The sequence below is a fragment of the Ambystoma mexicanum genome, chromosome 12 (genome assembly GCF_040938575.1).
Source record: "Ambystoma mexicanum isolate Mex_15411 chromosome 12, UKY_AmexF1_1, whole genome shotgun sequence".
Classification (NCBI taxonomy): Eukaryota; Metazoa; Chordata; class Amphibia; order Caudata; family Ambystomatidae; genus Ambystoma; species Ambystoma mexicanum.
In genome coordinates this window covers 171739570-171756709 of record NC_090936.1, presented here as the reverse complement: position 1 = coordinate 171756709, position 17140 = coordinate 171739570, and the positions used below count along the sequence as shown (strand labels likewise).

Genomic DNA, 17140 nt, shown 5'->3' with positions numbered 1-17140 from the left:
CTGAATGACTGGTGGCAGTGGTTTCGCTTTAACTACTGTGGTGTGCATTTACAGCGGGCTGCGTTCGCAGCTATAGTAAAGCACCCAAGGGTGCCATTTTAGTCAAAATTGCCCTGGTCGTCTTTTTTCGCCATTTCTTTGTGGGAAGTTTCTTATTGACATTTACTCTGCGTGCCAAACCAGGTTTAGTCCCATTGTTCGCTCTGCCTTTGGCAGGATTCACAAGTGAAGCCCGCCCCTGGCTCCAGGGTGTCTGGGATGGGCAGGAAGTGAGGGAGTTGCCCGAAACGCCCTGTGCTTAGTCCCCTAGGAGACCCAAATGCACTCTGTAGTGATTGGCTGGCCGACTGTCCGGCAAGGGCAGCCACCCTGCTGGGTGAGTGACAGCTAGGCTGGAATTAATGGGAGAGAACTGAATAAAAGACGAGGCTTTTTGCTTGGAAGGCAGTCAACCACTGGACGAAGGAATCCAAAGAACTTGAAGAGGACGCCTGCTGCAACTCCTGGACCGTTGGTTTGCCTGATGAAGCCCTGCTGCTGTGCTGAAACCCCAAATTCGTATCGACAGAGAAGCCACTGCAAGGACGACTTCTCCCCTTGAGTTGGTGGGAACAATCAACTCCAAAGTAAGCCACCTGGATATCTTTCTTGGAGCTGGTTGAATTTCTAGAGTTGCTGCTGGAAACCGTATAGCCAGGGAGAGGAACACCAGATTGTGTGCATTGCTAGAGCTCCAGGATGATCCTCTGAACTCCTTGGAAGAAGGACTGACCGAGCCTGAGCCCCCTCAACAGAGTGTGAGACCCCAGAGTCAAGAAAAGTCCATCTCGACAGCCAGGAACGGCTGTGTTGCTATTTGTGATGGATGCGAGGAGCTGAAACACTGAACAGCCACTGATTTGAAGATTGCTGGTTGCGAGCGGTGACCGTCCCATTGCAATGCAGGAGTCCCCAGAAGTCCTCCCTCTTGTCCCCACGACTGAGGCCCAGGTTCAGTGAGATCTGCAGAGCTGCTCAGGAACAAAAGTCATCTGCACTTGTTCTTCAATACTAAGGTACTGTAAAAGGTCTGAGCGAACTTACCTCTTGCTGTAGAGATGCTCGCATCTTCTACTCACACGTCTAAACAGCTTCTGGCCCTACATTTGATTCTTCCTTTCTTCAAAGTCTTCTACAACATTGTGCAAAGACTTTTTCTACTTACCTACCAGAGGTGCTGCATCCTATATAAGACTTTTTCCCATTGACTTTGGCTTAGCCTATTATACTGAATGACTCTGCTTGGGTGATCCAAACGTATTTGCCTGTTTAAGAATATTTGTTGTCTCATCTTTGTTCTAATCACGTTTTTCTTTTACCAACTTCTAAGTGTTCTAAATGTCAGTAGTAAGATATTAATTTCCCCAGCACCCTAACTAATGAAGTCACCTGAGGTTGTAGGTTGTCTGTGGGCCAGCCCAAAAGGGTCTTTACTGATTTAGAGACTAAGTGTATATAGTATTGTAGTGTATATGTGTGTTATTACTATGTTTCTCCCTTCTGAGGAAGGCTTATTCTAACTGATTGATAAATTAATAATTGTTCAAGAAATCTTTTGTGTAAGAGTTTATTTGAACACCTGTCACTGTGAATCTGTGTAACTCCCCTAAAGATCACATTGACCCCTCTTGAGATGAGCCTGGCTGCTCAACACGCTACCAAAACTGTGTAGTACAAGCTTATACCAAAGATTGGGTTTCCTATTACCTGTAGTCAGGGTTGTAGTGGTCCCAAAGGGTACTGCATACAATTTTGCCTAAACGGTACCAGGAGTCTGTCACCATGGGCCCTTCCCTGGAGGGCTATGGAGCCCACACGGGACATCTCCACGCCAGAGGCCTGTAGCTGCCGGAGGAGAGGGATCTCCACATCAATATCCTGGAGTTGCGGGCAGTGTTTTGGGCCCTCAAGTCCTTCTGTCCCTCAAAGGCGAAGTGGTGAGGGTCTTCATGGACACCACCACCACCATGATGTTCTACATCCAGAGGCAGGGGGACACCAGCACCCCAGCGCTCTCCAGAGAGGCGCAGGACTTATGGCACTGGGCTGTCGTCCAAGAGATGTTCCTCATCCCTTTTCACCTGGCGGGAGTCAAGAACACGATCTCTGACTGTCAGCAGGGTAATGCGCTCCTGCCACGAGTGGGAACTTCGACAGGATGAAGTGGACCACCTTTTCCTCAGGTGGGGAAGGCCCTAGATCGGTCTTTTTGCGATGGCGACAAATTCCAAATGCCAGATCTTTGCCAGAAGGTTGCACCAGCCGTGGAGCATAGGTGATACGTTTACCTTCCCGTTGGAAGGCCTGTTCCTGTTCCTGTACGCATTCCCCCCGTTGCTGCTCCTGCTGCGAGTCATCAATCAACTCAAACGGTGCCAATGCAGGATGATCCTTGTTGCCTTGGCGTGGCTGAGTCAAATTTGGTGCCCGGACCTTCTCAGCCTGGCAACACCGCCTCCAGTTAAGCTGCCATTGGTCGCGGATCTGCTCACCAGAGAAGCATGCGCATTCCTGCATAACGACCCAGGACCGCTGAACCTGAAGGCTTGGCTCCTGCAGCCTTAGAGTTCAGAGGGTACGAGTTGCTGGCGGACTGCAGGGAGGTGCTTGCCAGAGAATTGTCACGGCCCGCAGATTCTTCCATACTTGTTTTCCTTGGCCAAGGCGGGGCTTGTGTACACCTCTATCAAGGTGCATCTGGCGGCTATCTCCCGCTACACCAGGTCTCCAGGACGGTCTTCTCTTTGGTTCTACTGTTTCGTCAAGGAGTTCCTCCAAGAACTGTTTTGTTCCCGCTGGTGAAGTCCCCTGCCCCGGCGTGGGATCTCAATCTGGTACTGATGAGGCTCATGGGGGGGGGCCCTTTAGAGCCTATGCATCAGTCCTCTTTCAATTTCCTCTTGTGGAAAACTGCTTTCCTCGTGGCCATCACCTGTGCCAGGAGGGTAGGTGAGATCCAAAACCTATCCTGCAAACAGCCTTATCACGACGCCAGAGTGATGCTGCGGGCGCACACCACCTTCATGCCAAAGGTACAGTCACAATTCTTCCTCAACTGGCCTTTGGTGTTGCCTGTGTTCTTTCCGAAACTTTCGTCGCTGGCTGAAAGGACTTCGCACTGGATGTGGCTTATATCTGAAGTTCTATGTGGCACGCACAAAGAGTTTCCGGAAGATATTTCAACTATTTATGAACTTTGGTCCTGTGACCCATGGGACGGCCTTGTCCAAGGCTTCCATCTCCAGGTGGCTCTCTGGCTGTATCACACATGGTCATTGGTTGGCAAACCGACCGCTGCCTCGCTGCCCGAGAGCCCATTCCACCATGCTGGACATCTGCAGGGGTGCTGCGTGGAGGTCCAAGCACACCTTCACAAGATTCTACTGCGTCAACAGGGATTCCAGAAAAGAGTCCAGGATCGGCCAAGCAGTGCTAGGCAACCTGTTAGCTTGAAGGTGAGCCTGTTCCAGAGGTAAGAGTAATTGCTTCTGTTGAGACTGGCACTGCCTGTTGTTTAATGTTGTACCGTTATGTATTCTTTATTCATGAGCATGTGAATCCATGCCAGACCCCATGCTGGAGAAGGAACAAGTTACTTACCTGTAGCTATTCTCCAGCATGGGTTTGGCATGGAGTCACATGTGAACCCTCCCACCGTCCGCTCTGCAGCTCTTCTTGGTGTAACTGCCATTTTACATGCTTAACAGATCTAAAGATGGCTGCCATAAGAATGGCTTAGGGAGAAGGGCAGCCATTGGCTGGGGTCAGTATGACCCAGTGCTCAGTGATTGGTATAGATGAGAAATAAAGTTTGTAAGTGAAAATGAAAGTTTTTTCTTTTACTGAGGATTCCCAGCCTGATGACTGGGAATATTCATTGAATCGATGCCCGACCCATGCTGGAGAACACAAGTTATAGGTAAGTAACTTGTTCCTTCCTATGGCAGGGGTTGGGTATCCAATTGCCTACTAGGCCCACGCCTGAGGTGCAGGGTGGGGCGGAGCCCTTGCGTTCAGGCATGCAGGCCAGCCCAGGCCCATGTCGTCCACAGTTCCACGTGCAGAAGGTACAGACAAGATGGCACCCAGGACAGATTGGAGTGCTGTAACTCCGGTCACCTGGACTGTTTCATGCCGGATATTCACGGGTCAGACATGGTACCATGAGGGCATGTACTCGTAAGGTGGGAGCAAACAGGCCTTTATTCCACTTCAGCCGGCGCCGTACAGGACTGCACCCAGCCCGCTTGCGAAGATCTAATTTTTTCAACTCATTTTTGATCCTTATGCGGTGGGGAGCATTCTTAAGGGCATAATCCAGGAGATGCTGCCTCCCACACTGCCACCTCAGCCGGAACCTGAGCAGCCTGTACCTCCACCACCATTACTGTTAGGGAGAATGTTCATAAATGGCTGATTTCCCTTACCTAATGAGTCCCTCCGCAGTTTTGCTGGATTTCTAGGATTTATTTTTCTCACCTGGTAAGTGTGAGCCTTTTTCCCCGCTCTTGCATGTGTTTTGCTGTGTGTGTTCACTTTTTGTGTGATCTTGAGCACTGAAACCTCACCTACTCATTGCCTCATATTTTCATGTGTTACACTTCACCTTCAGTGCAGTGACACAGGGTTGTCTTTGAGACTTCCCACGACTCCATTTTCTGGGGCGGACTACTGTCCCCCAGAAAAGTTAAAGTTGGCATTAACTTTACTTTAGTCACTTTAAACCACAGACCCAGTACACCCCATCTTACATGGAGTATTGGGAAGGGTTAATTCTTATCCATTTTTGTCTGTGCTTCTTGGAGCATTTTCACTCCCTTTACATTAAGACTTGGCTGGTGGTAGTGGTATATACCCTAACTTTTCTACTGCGGTTATCTTATATAACCATGGTATAGTTTTAGGCTATTATATTAGCCTCAAACATAAACCCGCTTGACCAAATACATTTTATTTTGGCTCCGGCTGGGTTTATTTGCCATTTCTTTTTTTAGTCTTTCTCGTGTTTTTCTCTGCGTGCCAAACCGGGGATGATTCCTTTGTTCGCTGTCTTTTTGCGGGCTTCTGCATAGAAGCCCTCCTTAAAGCGCCTGAAAGTCTAGGTAGGCAGGATGCGAGGGAGGGATCTTCGGACCCCTGCCATGGGTTCCCTTGGTAACGCAAGTCGCACTCCTGTTTGGCTGAGGGGACTGTCCTTGCCAGGACAGCCACCCTGCTGTTAATGACAGCCAGGCTGTATGAATGGGGGAAAACTGCATAAAAAGCATGTCTCTGGGACTGGAAAGGCAGGGTCGCCATTGGAACGAAAGAGCCAACGAGGAGCTAACAGAAGAGGACCCGTACAATGACTAAACTGCCCGGTGATGCCCTGCTGCAGGTCCGAATCTTCAGAAAACCGACGACAGAGAAGATCCTCCAGGAAACCTATGTAACTTCTTCCCTTGAGCTGGTAGGACCAACCAGTTTGCCCAAACTGCAAGCCAGTACACCTCCCCTGGTCAAATTCGCTGTACAGAGCTTCAGTGGGCTGGATAGCCAGGAAGGTCGGACCCTGCTTGAGTTTTAAGGAGCGCACCTTTTATTTGTTGCTTTGCTGCTGGTTTCTTCCCTGGGTAGTGCAGGACCCTCCAGTCTTCCTACTTCTTTTCAGTCCGACAGTCGCTTCAGGAACTGTGAGCCTCCAGGAACGTCTGCCTCAGCTACAGCTTCCTCTCCGTTTTAAGGTACTGTGCAAATCCGGTAGCTCGTTTCATTCAACCGCAGTGAAAGTGTTTGTAATCTTTCTCCAATCTGAGGGCTTGTCCTTCTCTTCGAACTAACTTTTGTGTCAGCCAACCTCGTCCGGAAATCGCGCCACAAACTTTACCACAAACTACCCTGTACTGTGCGATCTTAAGCAAAATACTTTTTGACCCTTTGACTTTGGCCCTAAGCCTTTTCTACCCGATTCTATCACGGTAGTTCCTCTTGTTCAATTGCCCTGAGTACTTACCTGTTGGTTTGATTTAATTTCTATTAACTTTGTCTTTCCCTCCCCGTTAAATTGCTGGAGTGCCATTTTGCTCCCACTTCATTTTGTGAGCTTAACTTGTCTCGAATTTAAGGGAAGTGGTGTGGTGTATTAAGAGTGTGATTTTTAGACTGATTATAATAGTGTAATGTTATACAACTGAAGAGTGAAATAAATGTATATTCTTTTACTTGAAAACCTTGTGTCAGTGTTTGCCTGAATCATAGTAATTGCTGTCCTTTGTGTAACTATCTGATCCTGCTCACTTACTCTTGAGATGTCTGGCTGCTCAGCCATCACTACCACTTCAACTGTGTAGTATAGGCTTGTTCCAAAGGTGAATTTGTACTGTCACTTGTAGTCTTAATTGTGTGTGGTGTTCCCAAACGGTACTGCATATAATTCTGCCTAACAAATACCCACGCCTCCAGGAGATCTGGTTGCAGCACCTACACCTCCAGTTCCAGTATGTGGGCCTTCTTCAGCGGCAGAACTAACGCCTGCGGACCCAGGGTCCCTTTTAACACAGGTGTCCACAGTGCCAACGGTTTAGTTAAAAAATGCTTGAATAGCATCAATATTTATTAAACAGGTACAGCCTGACAAGTGTTTTGTGCTTAACAATGCTCTTCCTCTGAGGCGTAAATGTAGATGGATCTTAGCAAATCGTTAAAGGTATGAGGCAGGTATGCCAACTTACAATATTGATGCTATTCAAGCATTTTTTAATTAAACCGTTAGCGCTGTGTGATTGGAACCTTTGTGGTGTACACAGGCAATGTACCCACTTCCTCCAGTTACCTGCAGCCTGTATTACCCCCTGCAATAGGATATTGCAAGCCCAGTGGACTCATTGGTCTTCTTTGCCTATTTGAGTTGCAACCTAGAAATCATCCCGGGAGTCGGGCTACTCGAAAGCAGTACACAAGCATATGGATAAGGTTCTGCTTCTGGTCCAAGGAAAAAGGAGTGGACCCGCTATCCTGCAAGCTGGATCAGGTGGTGTTGTTTTCGGCGTATTTAGCCAGATCAGGCTTTCAGGTTGCCACCTGCAGAACATACCTAGCAGCCATTGGCGCATACTGCAATATAGTTTACGTTGCCTCAGCAAATCCTGTAGTGAAGAACCATCTAGTGGGTAAACCAGACTGTAACCTTCTGTCAGACGCCCACACTTAGTCTGGGATCTCAGGGTTGTTCTGAGCACCCTTGAGCATAAACCATTTGAGCTCATGGCCATAATGGACATGAAATTAGTCATGCTCAAGACAACGCTACCAGTGGGGCTTACTTCAGCTCGCAGAATCATCTAGAGTCGGGCTCTGGTGGCCTCAGAGCCCTACACTGGTTCATCGGGACAATGTCATGCTCCGCACTCACCCCAGATTCCTACCAATGGTTGTCTCCTCTTGCCACATTAAAGAGATTGTGCTTCCCACTTTCTTTCCAACCCCCAAAGGAAGAGGCATAGAAGGCTCTCACTGTTAAGATGTCAGAAGAACCTTACAATTCTGTTTTGGCAGAACCAAGGAATTTCGCAAATGGGACACCTTATTTGTCACATTTGGAGGTTCATGGCCTGGACAGCAAGTGTCCAAAGATTCAATAGCAAAATGGATGACTGCTGCCATCCAGGAGGCATACAAGGATTAGCAAAAAAAATCACAAAGGGGCATGCACGCCATCAGGGCCAAGGCAGCGGCTGTTCCCTTCCAACGTCCTGTACCGTTTGTTAGGCAAGATTGTATGCAGTACCCTTTGGGTGCACTACAACAACTGTGACCACCTGGCAATAGGAACCCAACTTTTGGTATAAGTCTGTACTACACAAGTTGGTAGTGTGGACGAGTTACCAGGCTTATCTCAAGAGGGGTCAGTGAGAGCTGTAGGGGAGTTGGACAGAGATTCACAGTGTCAAGTATTCAAATAAAGTCTTACAAGGTTTCTTGATTAAACAATGTATTCAACAGTCAGTAAGCCTCCTTCAGAAGGGGGCAATATAATAGCAACACACAAACACACTCCAATGAAACACACTCCTAATATTTCTTAGTAAGTTCCCTTTTTGGATGGCACACACACTTCCTACACCCTTAGCTGACTTTAGTAACTAGGACATTAATATACCACTGTTTGCATTTAGAATCAGACTTGGGGTTATGTCAAAGAAAAAGGTTATTGGAACAAAACAAGAGATCACACATATTCTGAAGCAGATAAGTACTTTTGGTAACCCCAATACAAAGTTAGTTAACCCTTTCCTGGAATGAAGACAAAACACAATGTCAGAGGTAAAGAAGAGTCATTCAGTGAGCCAGACGTGGCCAACGTCAATTGGGCAAAAGTCTATATGAGCTGAAGCACTTCTTGCAGGTAAGTAAAAAGTCTTCCACAATGTTTTAGAAGTGTTTGTCGAAGAGAAGAAATCAAAGCGGGGCCACAAGCTGATTAGGCTTGTGAAGTGAAGAAGCTGTTAGCAACTCTGCAGGGCAACCAAGATGAGTCTCCACAGAGAACAAGAGGTAAGTTATCTTAGATTGTACAGTATCTTTGGTTAGAGGAAAATGGCTTTGCTTGGCCTCTGTTCATGTGCAGCTCTGCAGATCCCGTGTTCCTGGGCCTCAGTCGTGGGGACAAGAGGGAGGATGTCTGGGGGACTCCTGCAATGGGATGGCCAGCGACAGAAAAGGACCAACTTCTATTCAGTGGCGCTTCGTGGTTTCGTCTCCTAGTGTCAAAGCAAATAGCAACACCACGGACTCTTGGCTGTTAAGATGGGCTTTCCTTGCATCTGGGGGGGTCCAGCACTTGGTCGAGGTGTCAGGCTCTCAGTCCTGTTTCCTGGGAGTCTGGAGGATCTTCCTGTAGCTCTTGGCCAACTTAAAAGCAACATATATGATCTGCTGTTTCTCTCAATAGCTATTCGGTTCCAGCAGCAACTGCAGTGGAGTTTCAACCAGCTCCAAGGGTCTAGAATGTTACAATGTAAGTAAAGTCAATTTCACTTCACTGCTTTTGGAAACGGTGGTTTATCCAAGAGAAGTTATTTAAACTTTGGGAAATCTGAAATGACTTCCCTGTGTCGCTGCACTGAAGGTGCTGTGACACACAAGGTAAAAGATGGTGCCTATGGAGTTTGTAAGACTCCACACCCAAAGGAAACACTAGTTCAAGTCACATTAAAAATACATGAGTGGGGAAAAAAAGCCTTATTCTCTCCAGGTAAAATGTCCCCAGAGCTGGGTACAGAGGAATTGGCTAATTTCTGACATTTCTTCCTAACACCGTGCCAAATGATCAGCAGGGCGGTGAAATGGACCACGACATTGGCCGCCTGCAAACACTACTATCTGGATACCAGTGCCAGGGTTGACGCAGCATTTGGCCAGGCTGTTACTCCGTAATCTGTTTGGTTAGGGATTCCAGCTCGCCTCCCCAGTGTGAATGTATTGGTTGTAGTCGCCCATATAGGATGGAGGAAAGGGGACGGGATGTGGGAGTAATTGTCACTCAGCAGAGTGACTAACGTACTGCTAGACCATAGTCCCCTTTCCTCCATACATCGGCCCCCCCTAACAAAAAAAGCAGCGTGGTTGAACTGTTCAATACAGCTGCCGCATCACAGGGACTGAGGTGTAGCGGCGGTGGGCGGGATAGGGGTGCACATGCTCACAGCGGCGTGCCCCCGTGCATGTATACATTTAAAGTGGAAAGTGTTATTATTCTGGTACAAAGGTTCTGTTCCCATCCCTAGCGAGGGACTCCCATACAGGATGGAGGAAAGAGGACTAGGTAGGAGTATGTTAGTCACTTTGGTGAGTAACACTTAATTTCTGCTCAAAGCAGTATTTCCTGTGCACATTTTTCATGTGTTCATGGCTTCCCTTTTCATGTTCCTTAACCTCCTTGTGATGGGAAATTTTTGAGGAACCAAATTGGTCGAGGTGCTTCGGCTCCAGACATACTTGGTATTTTTATTGCTTCTGTTTTGTGTTGTGGGTGCCACTGCTGTCTGCCAATCTCTTGTAGTACATGGCATTGCAATAAAAATGTTGCCACCTTGTAGCTAGTTGGTGATAGTTTTTGTTTTTTTAAGATTGTACCGGGGGATGCAGTATCAATTTGAGCCATTGTAAAGCTATGTTTTGAATTTATTTTTCGTTACTGCCAATGTCGAACCATCAGTCTATACAAAACTGTAGAATAATTTCTTCATGCAGCATAATCTTTGTATTCTTCTTTTTCAAGGTTTAGTCCCTATTTTCGTACCAAGGAAAGACTTTATCTCAGTTCAGTTTCCTACAGTAATATGATTGAGCCAAAAAAATGTTTTTGCCGGTTCGACTTGACTGGCACCTGTAACGACGATGATTGCCAGTGGTAAGTAAACTTCCTTATGTCTGTCTTATATTTTTAAATGAAGGTTTGTGGATCTAAACTGGAATGATAATTGGCATTCAAGTCTACTATTAAAACTCTGTGCAGGACATTAAACAGTATCATGTATAAATTGTACGTGTGTAGCACAGACCAAAATTGAGAAATGTGTGGACTCCGATTTTGGTTTTTATAACTTTTCATTGAATTGCAAGCTGTAAATATCAATCACCAGCATACTTATTAGTAATTTTTATATCCATTTTCATGGTATAGAGTATTTATTACAATTTCGTTTGACTGGATGTACTTTTCTGGATCCTATTCTATGGTCTCATTCATTGATTTGAGTTGTTACAAGCCTGTTCCTTTCTTGAACAATTAATTTAGTTTAATTTAAACAGAATGTGTCTGTAGGTCCGGGCATTCTTTTTAAAGGTAGTGTAATTGCTTTTGCAAATCTCCCTATCTGATTTGGGCTGGTTCCTTCAAACTGTTCTTGATTGCCAGAACATCATTTCTCATGGGAAATCACCAAGGAATTTCAGACAGATGTGGATAGTTGTAGCCGATAAACAATAGCAAAAAAAAACTAACGGTTAACTTCAAAGACAGGAAATGGTGCAGTGAGGAGCATTGGTAAAAGTGGATATCAAGAAAAAATAGTGGTGTGCATTTATAAGTTAACCAAATGTTTGAAACCGGGAGGATGGTCTGCAAATGATCTTCTTGAGTGGAATATGTGTAGCCCTCTTGTCCGATTATACCTGACCCCACAGCTATTCATTGGTTTTGAGTTTGTTTGAACACAAACACTGGTTTAATATGGGAAATGTGTTTGGTTGAATTAAACTATTTACCTGTCTAGAGGCCCCTGAGCATCTTCCCTTGAGTCCTGATCCAAGGTTCTACCAGCACAACCACTCTGGAACCCTGTGAGACCCTATGCCCTTCATGATTAGGGTGACGTTGTAAAGCCCCCTATATGGATGTCATAGCACTATTAGTTCAGTCTAGATGGTGGTAGATTTATCTACATTTGTTATAGGGGAATTTTGGTTACTGTATCCAGAGCACACTCGATCTGTGAGCTCACTAGTTCAACTTAGTCCTCTTTTGTGTGAAAGTAAACAGAAGATTTTAAGTTCTCGCCTGCTTCTGATTAGTAAGTAGAAGTGAAGCCAAAATCAGATATGGCCGGGTATTTGATCGTCTGGAGTTCTGTTAGGCTGGATTACTAGACTCTGGCCTGGTAGACAGATTCTAAGAGGCCACCCTAGTTATAGTGAACAGGGAAGTCTTGAGAGTTTAGCCAAAACACAAAATGTGGAGAGCAGTCACAGCTATTCTCAGGAGGGTGAGAGTGGGGTCTTGGGTCCACAATGAGTCCACACAGCGAAGCACACTAATTCAATGTAGACAGGAATGTATACATTTGTGATTTATTTTAGGCTTTTTAACACATACAAAAATGAAACTAGCAGGTGATATTATAGTACAACACTCGAGAATAAACCTGTTCCTGAAGCCTGTGGATCTGCCTCGTATCACATGCTTTGCATAGGCTGACATGTAGTGTTAGGCTTGGAGTAATGCACATTGTTTTTGAAGTTCGAAAAGGGGCGTTGACTGGGCGTGTCATTTATTGGCATTTGTTGAGCGCGCAGCAGCCCGGAGGCATCGTGGTGCTGGTTAGAGACCATTTCACTTAGTTATAGAGGTGATAAAACAATTGAAATCATATATACAGACATGTAGCCAGGCTGCAAGGGGTCAGATGAAGAGGAGGGTATTGAGTTTTTTGCGGAAAGTGAGAAGAGAATTTTCTGTTCAGATGTCTGTGGGTAGGACGTTCCAGAGTTTAGTGGCTATGTATGGGAAACCTAGTCCTCCCCCTTTGGATCTGTTGATGTGGGGCGTATGAAGAAGGTTGGTGTAACGCGTTCTGGTAGGTCTGGAGTGAGTGGGTTTGGATAATGTTTGAGCCAGATATGACAGAGCTGAGAGTGAGAGGCATTTTTGGTGAGTGTGAGGATTTTGAAGCTGATGCGTTCTTTAACAGGGAGGCAATGGGCTGCCTGTCTACCCTGAGGGATTTGTTCTCTTTTGGGAAGGCTTAATGCTGCTCTGAGCGCATTGTTCTGCGTGATTTGAAGTCTGTTTATGTTGTGTCTGGAAGTGCCTTCTAGGAGGGCGTTGCAATAGTCCAGTTTGGCTCCAATAGTGGCTCTGGCAATTGAGAGGCAGTTGGGCTTGGATAAGTATGGTTCTACTGCATTTGAGTTTAGTTGTGTGTGCTGAGGCGGATGTGATGGCGCTAACCTATCTGGACATTAGACGCCTAGGGTCTTTACTGACAAGGAAAATGGGGATGATGGTATTGTCAATAGTAAAGTTGGAGTATAAATTGTCTAGCTTGGTTAGTGTGGTTCTTAGGCCTAAAATGATGATTTCGGTCTTCTCTCCATTGAGGCATAGGCCGTTGGCTGCCATCCAAGCCTGGATGGTGGTGTATATTGTGTGAAGAGCTTGGCCATCTCTAGTGTAGGAGCCAGTGAGTGGTAAAAGTATTTGAGTGTCATCAGCGTGGTTGATACGTCAAGCTTGTCGAAGAGGGGCTTCGTAAACAAGTTGTAGAGTTTGGTGCCGTGCATGAGCCCTGTGCGACTCCACAGTGAATGGTGGTGGGGGCAGCATAGGCTAGGTCTGAGAATACTTTCATTGCCCTTCCCTTGAGGAAGGAGGTAATCCACAGCGCCGCTTCTTTGTAGAAGCTGGCTATGTGGGTAAGGTGTGAAGTGAGTGTACTGTGATCTACGAGATCGAAAGCAGCTGAGGTCTAGAAGTAGCAGGAGGGCAGGCTTGCCTTTATCCATGATTTGTATGATCTGGTTTTTAGGTCTACCAGTGCCGTTTCTGTGCCGTGACCTTTCCGAAACCCAGATTGTCTGGAACCAAGAATTGAGTGGGTTTCAAGGAAATGTTGGATTTGGCAGTGGGCAGCTTTATCCAGGATCTTGAGGAGAAATGGCACCATTGTTATGGGTCGGTAGTTGTTGGGTTGTATAGGGTCAAGGGTGTTTTTCTTTTCTTTTTAGAAGGGGGCGTACCCACGCTTCTTTGAAGCTAGAAGGGATGATTCCGGATCTGAATGAGGCTTTAAAGAAGGCTGTTATAAGTGGGACAAGGAGGTCTGAGCAGTTTATCAGTTTGGGAGGACATGCCTCCTTTTACATGTAGAGGGCTTAAGGTTTTTGAGGATGTTAGTGACTTCCAGTTCTGAAATATCTTTAAAGGTGAATAGTGGTTTGGAATTGGTTGATGGGGGAGAGGGGTCAGGTTTATTCGGCCCAAGAGTGTAGGCTAGGGCTTTGTGATGACCCTTGATTTTGCTTTGAAGGAGCTCTATTTTATTTAGCATGGCGGTTTGAATACTAGAGCACCAGGCTTTGTCTTTAGTTATTTTGTCTGGTGTATTCGGGGGAGATATGAGTTAGTTGAAAATGGCAAAGATTTATTTAGATCGCTATTTGGCATTGTTGATACGGACATTGAAGGATTTAGCTTTAGCGTTGGTGATGGCATCTTTGCATAGTCAGCAGATTTGGTTAAAGCAGTTTTTTGTAACCTCGCTTGGTTGTGCTATCCAGTTTTTTTGAGCCTCCCTTTTATAGGAGCGTAGAGACTGAAGTTCATCGGTGAACCACGAGTTAGTGAGTAGAGTTTTTTTTGTTGCCTTTTTAGGGTTTCAAGTGGAGCGATGGATGACGTTAATGGTTCTGGATAGAGCATCTTTGTAGATGTAAGCTAATGCATTAGGGTCATTAGAAACAATTGGGGCTAGTGCAGGGATGTTGAGTTGTGAGCGAAGGAGGTGGTCTTTCAGTTTTTTGGAGCTTCTTGCTAGTGTAAGGGGGCAAGGGTGAGAATTTTGGTGGTAGAGGAGGTAGGGTGAACTCAATGCACTGGTGATGGGTCCATGGTAGCGTCGTGTTGGCGATGATAGGGGTTAGGCAGTTATGGTCAGCGACCCGTCAAGGGTGCAGCCTTTGATGTGTTTGGGGCCAGAGATTTTTTGTGTAAAACCTAGTCTAAGTTCCTTGGTGAGGGAGCTGGCAGCATTACCTTTAGGGTCATTAGACCCTAGGTTTAGGTCTCTGAGAAGTAAGGTCTTAGTGGAGCCTTTCATGTTGCTTAGTAGATGCAGGAGGTGGTCCTGGAAGTCTAGTGGAAGGCCTGGGGGACGATAGAGTACGTGAATGTTGACGGTGCAATTGGGGGACAGGGCAAGCTTAGCAGATAACCTGTCTGAGTTGCTGTCCCAGGGGTGAGTGATGGATCTAAGAGAGTGTTTCTTTAGAGATGAGAGCTACCCCGCCTCCTGTGCGAGAATGTCGGTCTTGCCTGAAGATAGTATAACCTGGTGGGAGTGCCAGAGGGATGGATGGACCTGAAGCTTCATGAGGCCATGTTCCGTGATGGCTAGTAGGTCAAGCTTAAGGCTGTCTAGGAGATCATAAATTTCTAGCGCATGCGCCGTGAGTGAGCGGACTTTCAGGAGGGCACATTTAAGGAGAGGGGGAGTCGTTTTGGACTTGGGGCTAGTGTGGGGGCTAGCTGTTTCTGCAATGGTGCGGAGGGGTTGTCCACACAGCGGCATTGGTGATGGTGTGCAGCTAGTTTGCGCGTGTGTTCAATGTAGCTGTAGGGTGGCAGCTGATGTCAAGTGGTTGAGTGCAGGTCCTGAGTCTGGAGTGTCTGAGGATGAGTGAGCAAGGGGTGGCATTGGATGTGTGAGTGGGTGTCGGTGTGAGAATGCAGGTGGGCACAGTGGCAGGGAGGGGTAGATCAGGTGTGGTGGGGGGGACCATGCCTTTGATGTTGGAGTATGTTTTGATAAGATAGAGAGTGGATAAGGTGAGTGCATGTGTGAGTAGACTGGTGATAGTGTTGGGGAGGAGGTTAGAGATCTTGTGAGGGATCTTGTTGTTGGCTTTGAGTAGCATGGCGCTAAATACAAGTAGGCTAATGCAGTTCACAGTAGGCTAATGCAGTTCAGTATAATCAATTGTAATCTTATCCCATGATCCCTCACGTGTCGAGGTCCCTCAGATAATTTCTTTCCGCCTTCGTGGTTGGACAAGTTCTCGCGGAGTCCTGTAGCTATGCTACTTTTTTAGTTATAACTTTTATTAATATTTCGTTGGTTAGCGCTCTGCTACATCTTTACAGAAGACCAACTCGATGTCCAAAACAGACCATCGTTGCGCTAACATGATTCGGCCTACATCTGGCTTTGGCTTTTCAGTAGCGAGAGGGGGGTGACTGATTCCTTTCTTACAAAGAAAGCAGTCGTCCATTTCCTGCTTCTGTTTTGTTGCCCTTAATATTTACATACACCATGGAGCGAACTCCATTTAATTTCTGTCCTAATTGCAACAAGAAATATCTGTGGAAGGACACTCACAAGAGTGTGTAACCTCTGCCTTCCTTGCGATCACCAAGAGACACGTTCCGCATACTGTAAACATTTTAGGCCCAATACCCTTAAACGACTAACAAAGTGGTGGGCGACACATGCTTTGATGGCCGAGTCAGAAATGTGGATGCTCATGTCAAATATGTGACTAAAAACGTTCACTACCATCTTAAAATCCTCAGATAAACCCACTAGTATCTCGCAGAAAATGCGAGATTTTGGTCAGGGCCAGAATTATGCGCTAGTTGGATTACTGAAACACCTGATTGGCCATTGTTGGCAAAGGGAACATGCAAAAGTTGCAGACAATCCAGAACGACGCTGTCAGAATAATTTTCAATTCAACACGAAGGATCACATCTCACAGTATTGTACGGAGCTTCACCGGCTACTGATAGAAAAAAGAATTCAATTTGAGACATTGACCCTTATTCATAAATGTGTGCATGGAGAAGCCCCACAATACCTGAAGCAAACAGTAAGTAAATACTCACCAAGCAGGTTTCTGCGCTCCAGCGCTTCACATCGCTTGACCATACCACAGGTCAAAAGAGCTAGAGGATCTGGCATATCTTTTCCCTTTCCCGCTGCAAAAAATGCAATAAGCTCCCCATATCAATGCATACAGTGGCAAACTACGAGGTTTTTAGGAAAAACCTAAAAACCCTCTGAATAAACTAGCCATTAAATCTTAAAGTTTTTAAATGTTAGCGTTGCGCCCTGATGCCTGTGGGGTATGGCACGGTATAAATAAATATCTTGCCTGTTGGCGAGTTCCAGTCAGGTGGCTCGGGCGAGCGTGAGCCTGTTTGTTACGCTCACCTGGTATCCACGGGGACGCCACTCAGCCCTGGTTGGATGACTTGCACCTCGAACCCTCTCTCTGATCCCTGGGTAATGTCTCAGATGAGGTGAGGCCTGAAATACAGGAGAACTGGGTTCAAGACTTGACTGTCTCCTGTAGTGTCTTCCCACCTCTCTTAGATTCGAATCCTCCCCTGGGGTCTTCTCCTCACCTTGATTCTTTATAAAGTGCATTTTCTGTCCTGCTCCTCGTGGCAGGGGTGCGTAGTTGTGGAGGGGGTGCAGCGACCAAGTTGCTTCACTGGTGCGAGCCCTGCTGGAGTCCAGGCCTGCTGCGACTCAGTTTTGACAAGGTAGGTTTGCTGCCTTACAGTCTTTGTAATTTGTTCTTTCTTCTTCTGTATTTAAAATGTCTGTTTTTTCTCTTCCTC

General features: G+C 46.4%; 1 protein-coding gene across 1 annotated transcript in view; it reads left to right on the top strand.

Moving 5' to 3' along the window:
• Positions 1 to 17140, top strand: part of ZFC3H1 (zinc finger C3H1-type containing) — a 1590362-nt gene that overhangs the window by 680766 nt on the left and 892456 nt on the right. The window contains exon 17 of the mRNA XM_069628251.1: positions 10298 to 10429. Coding sequence (XP_069484352.1) covers positions 10298 to 10429 — 132 coding nt within the window. The remainder of the gene's footprint in view (positions 1 to 10297; positions 10430 to 17140) is intronic.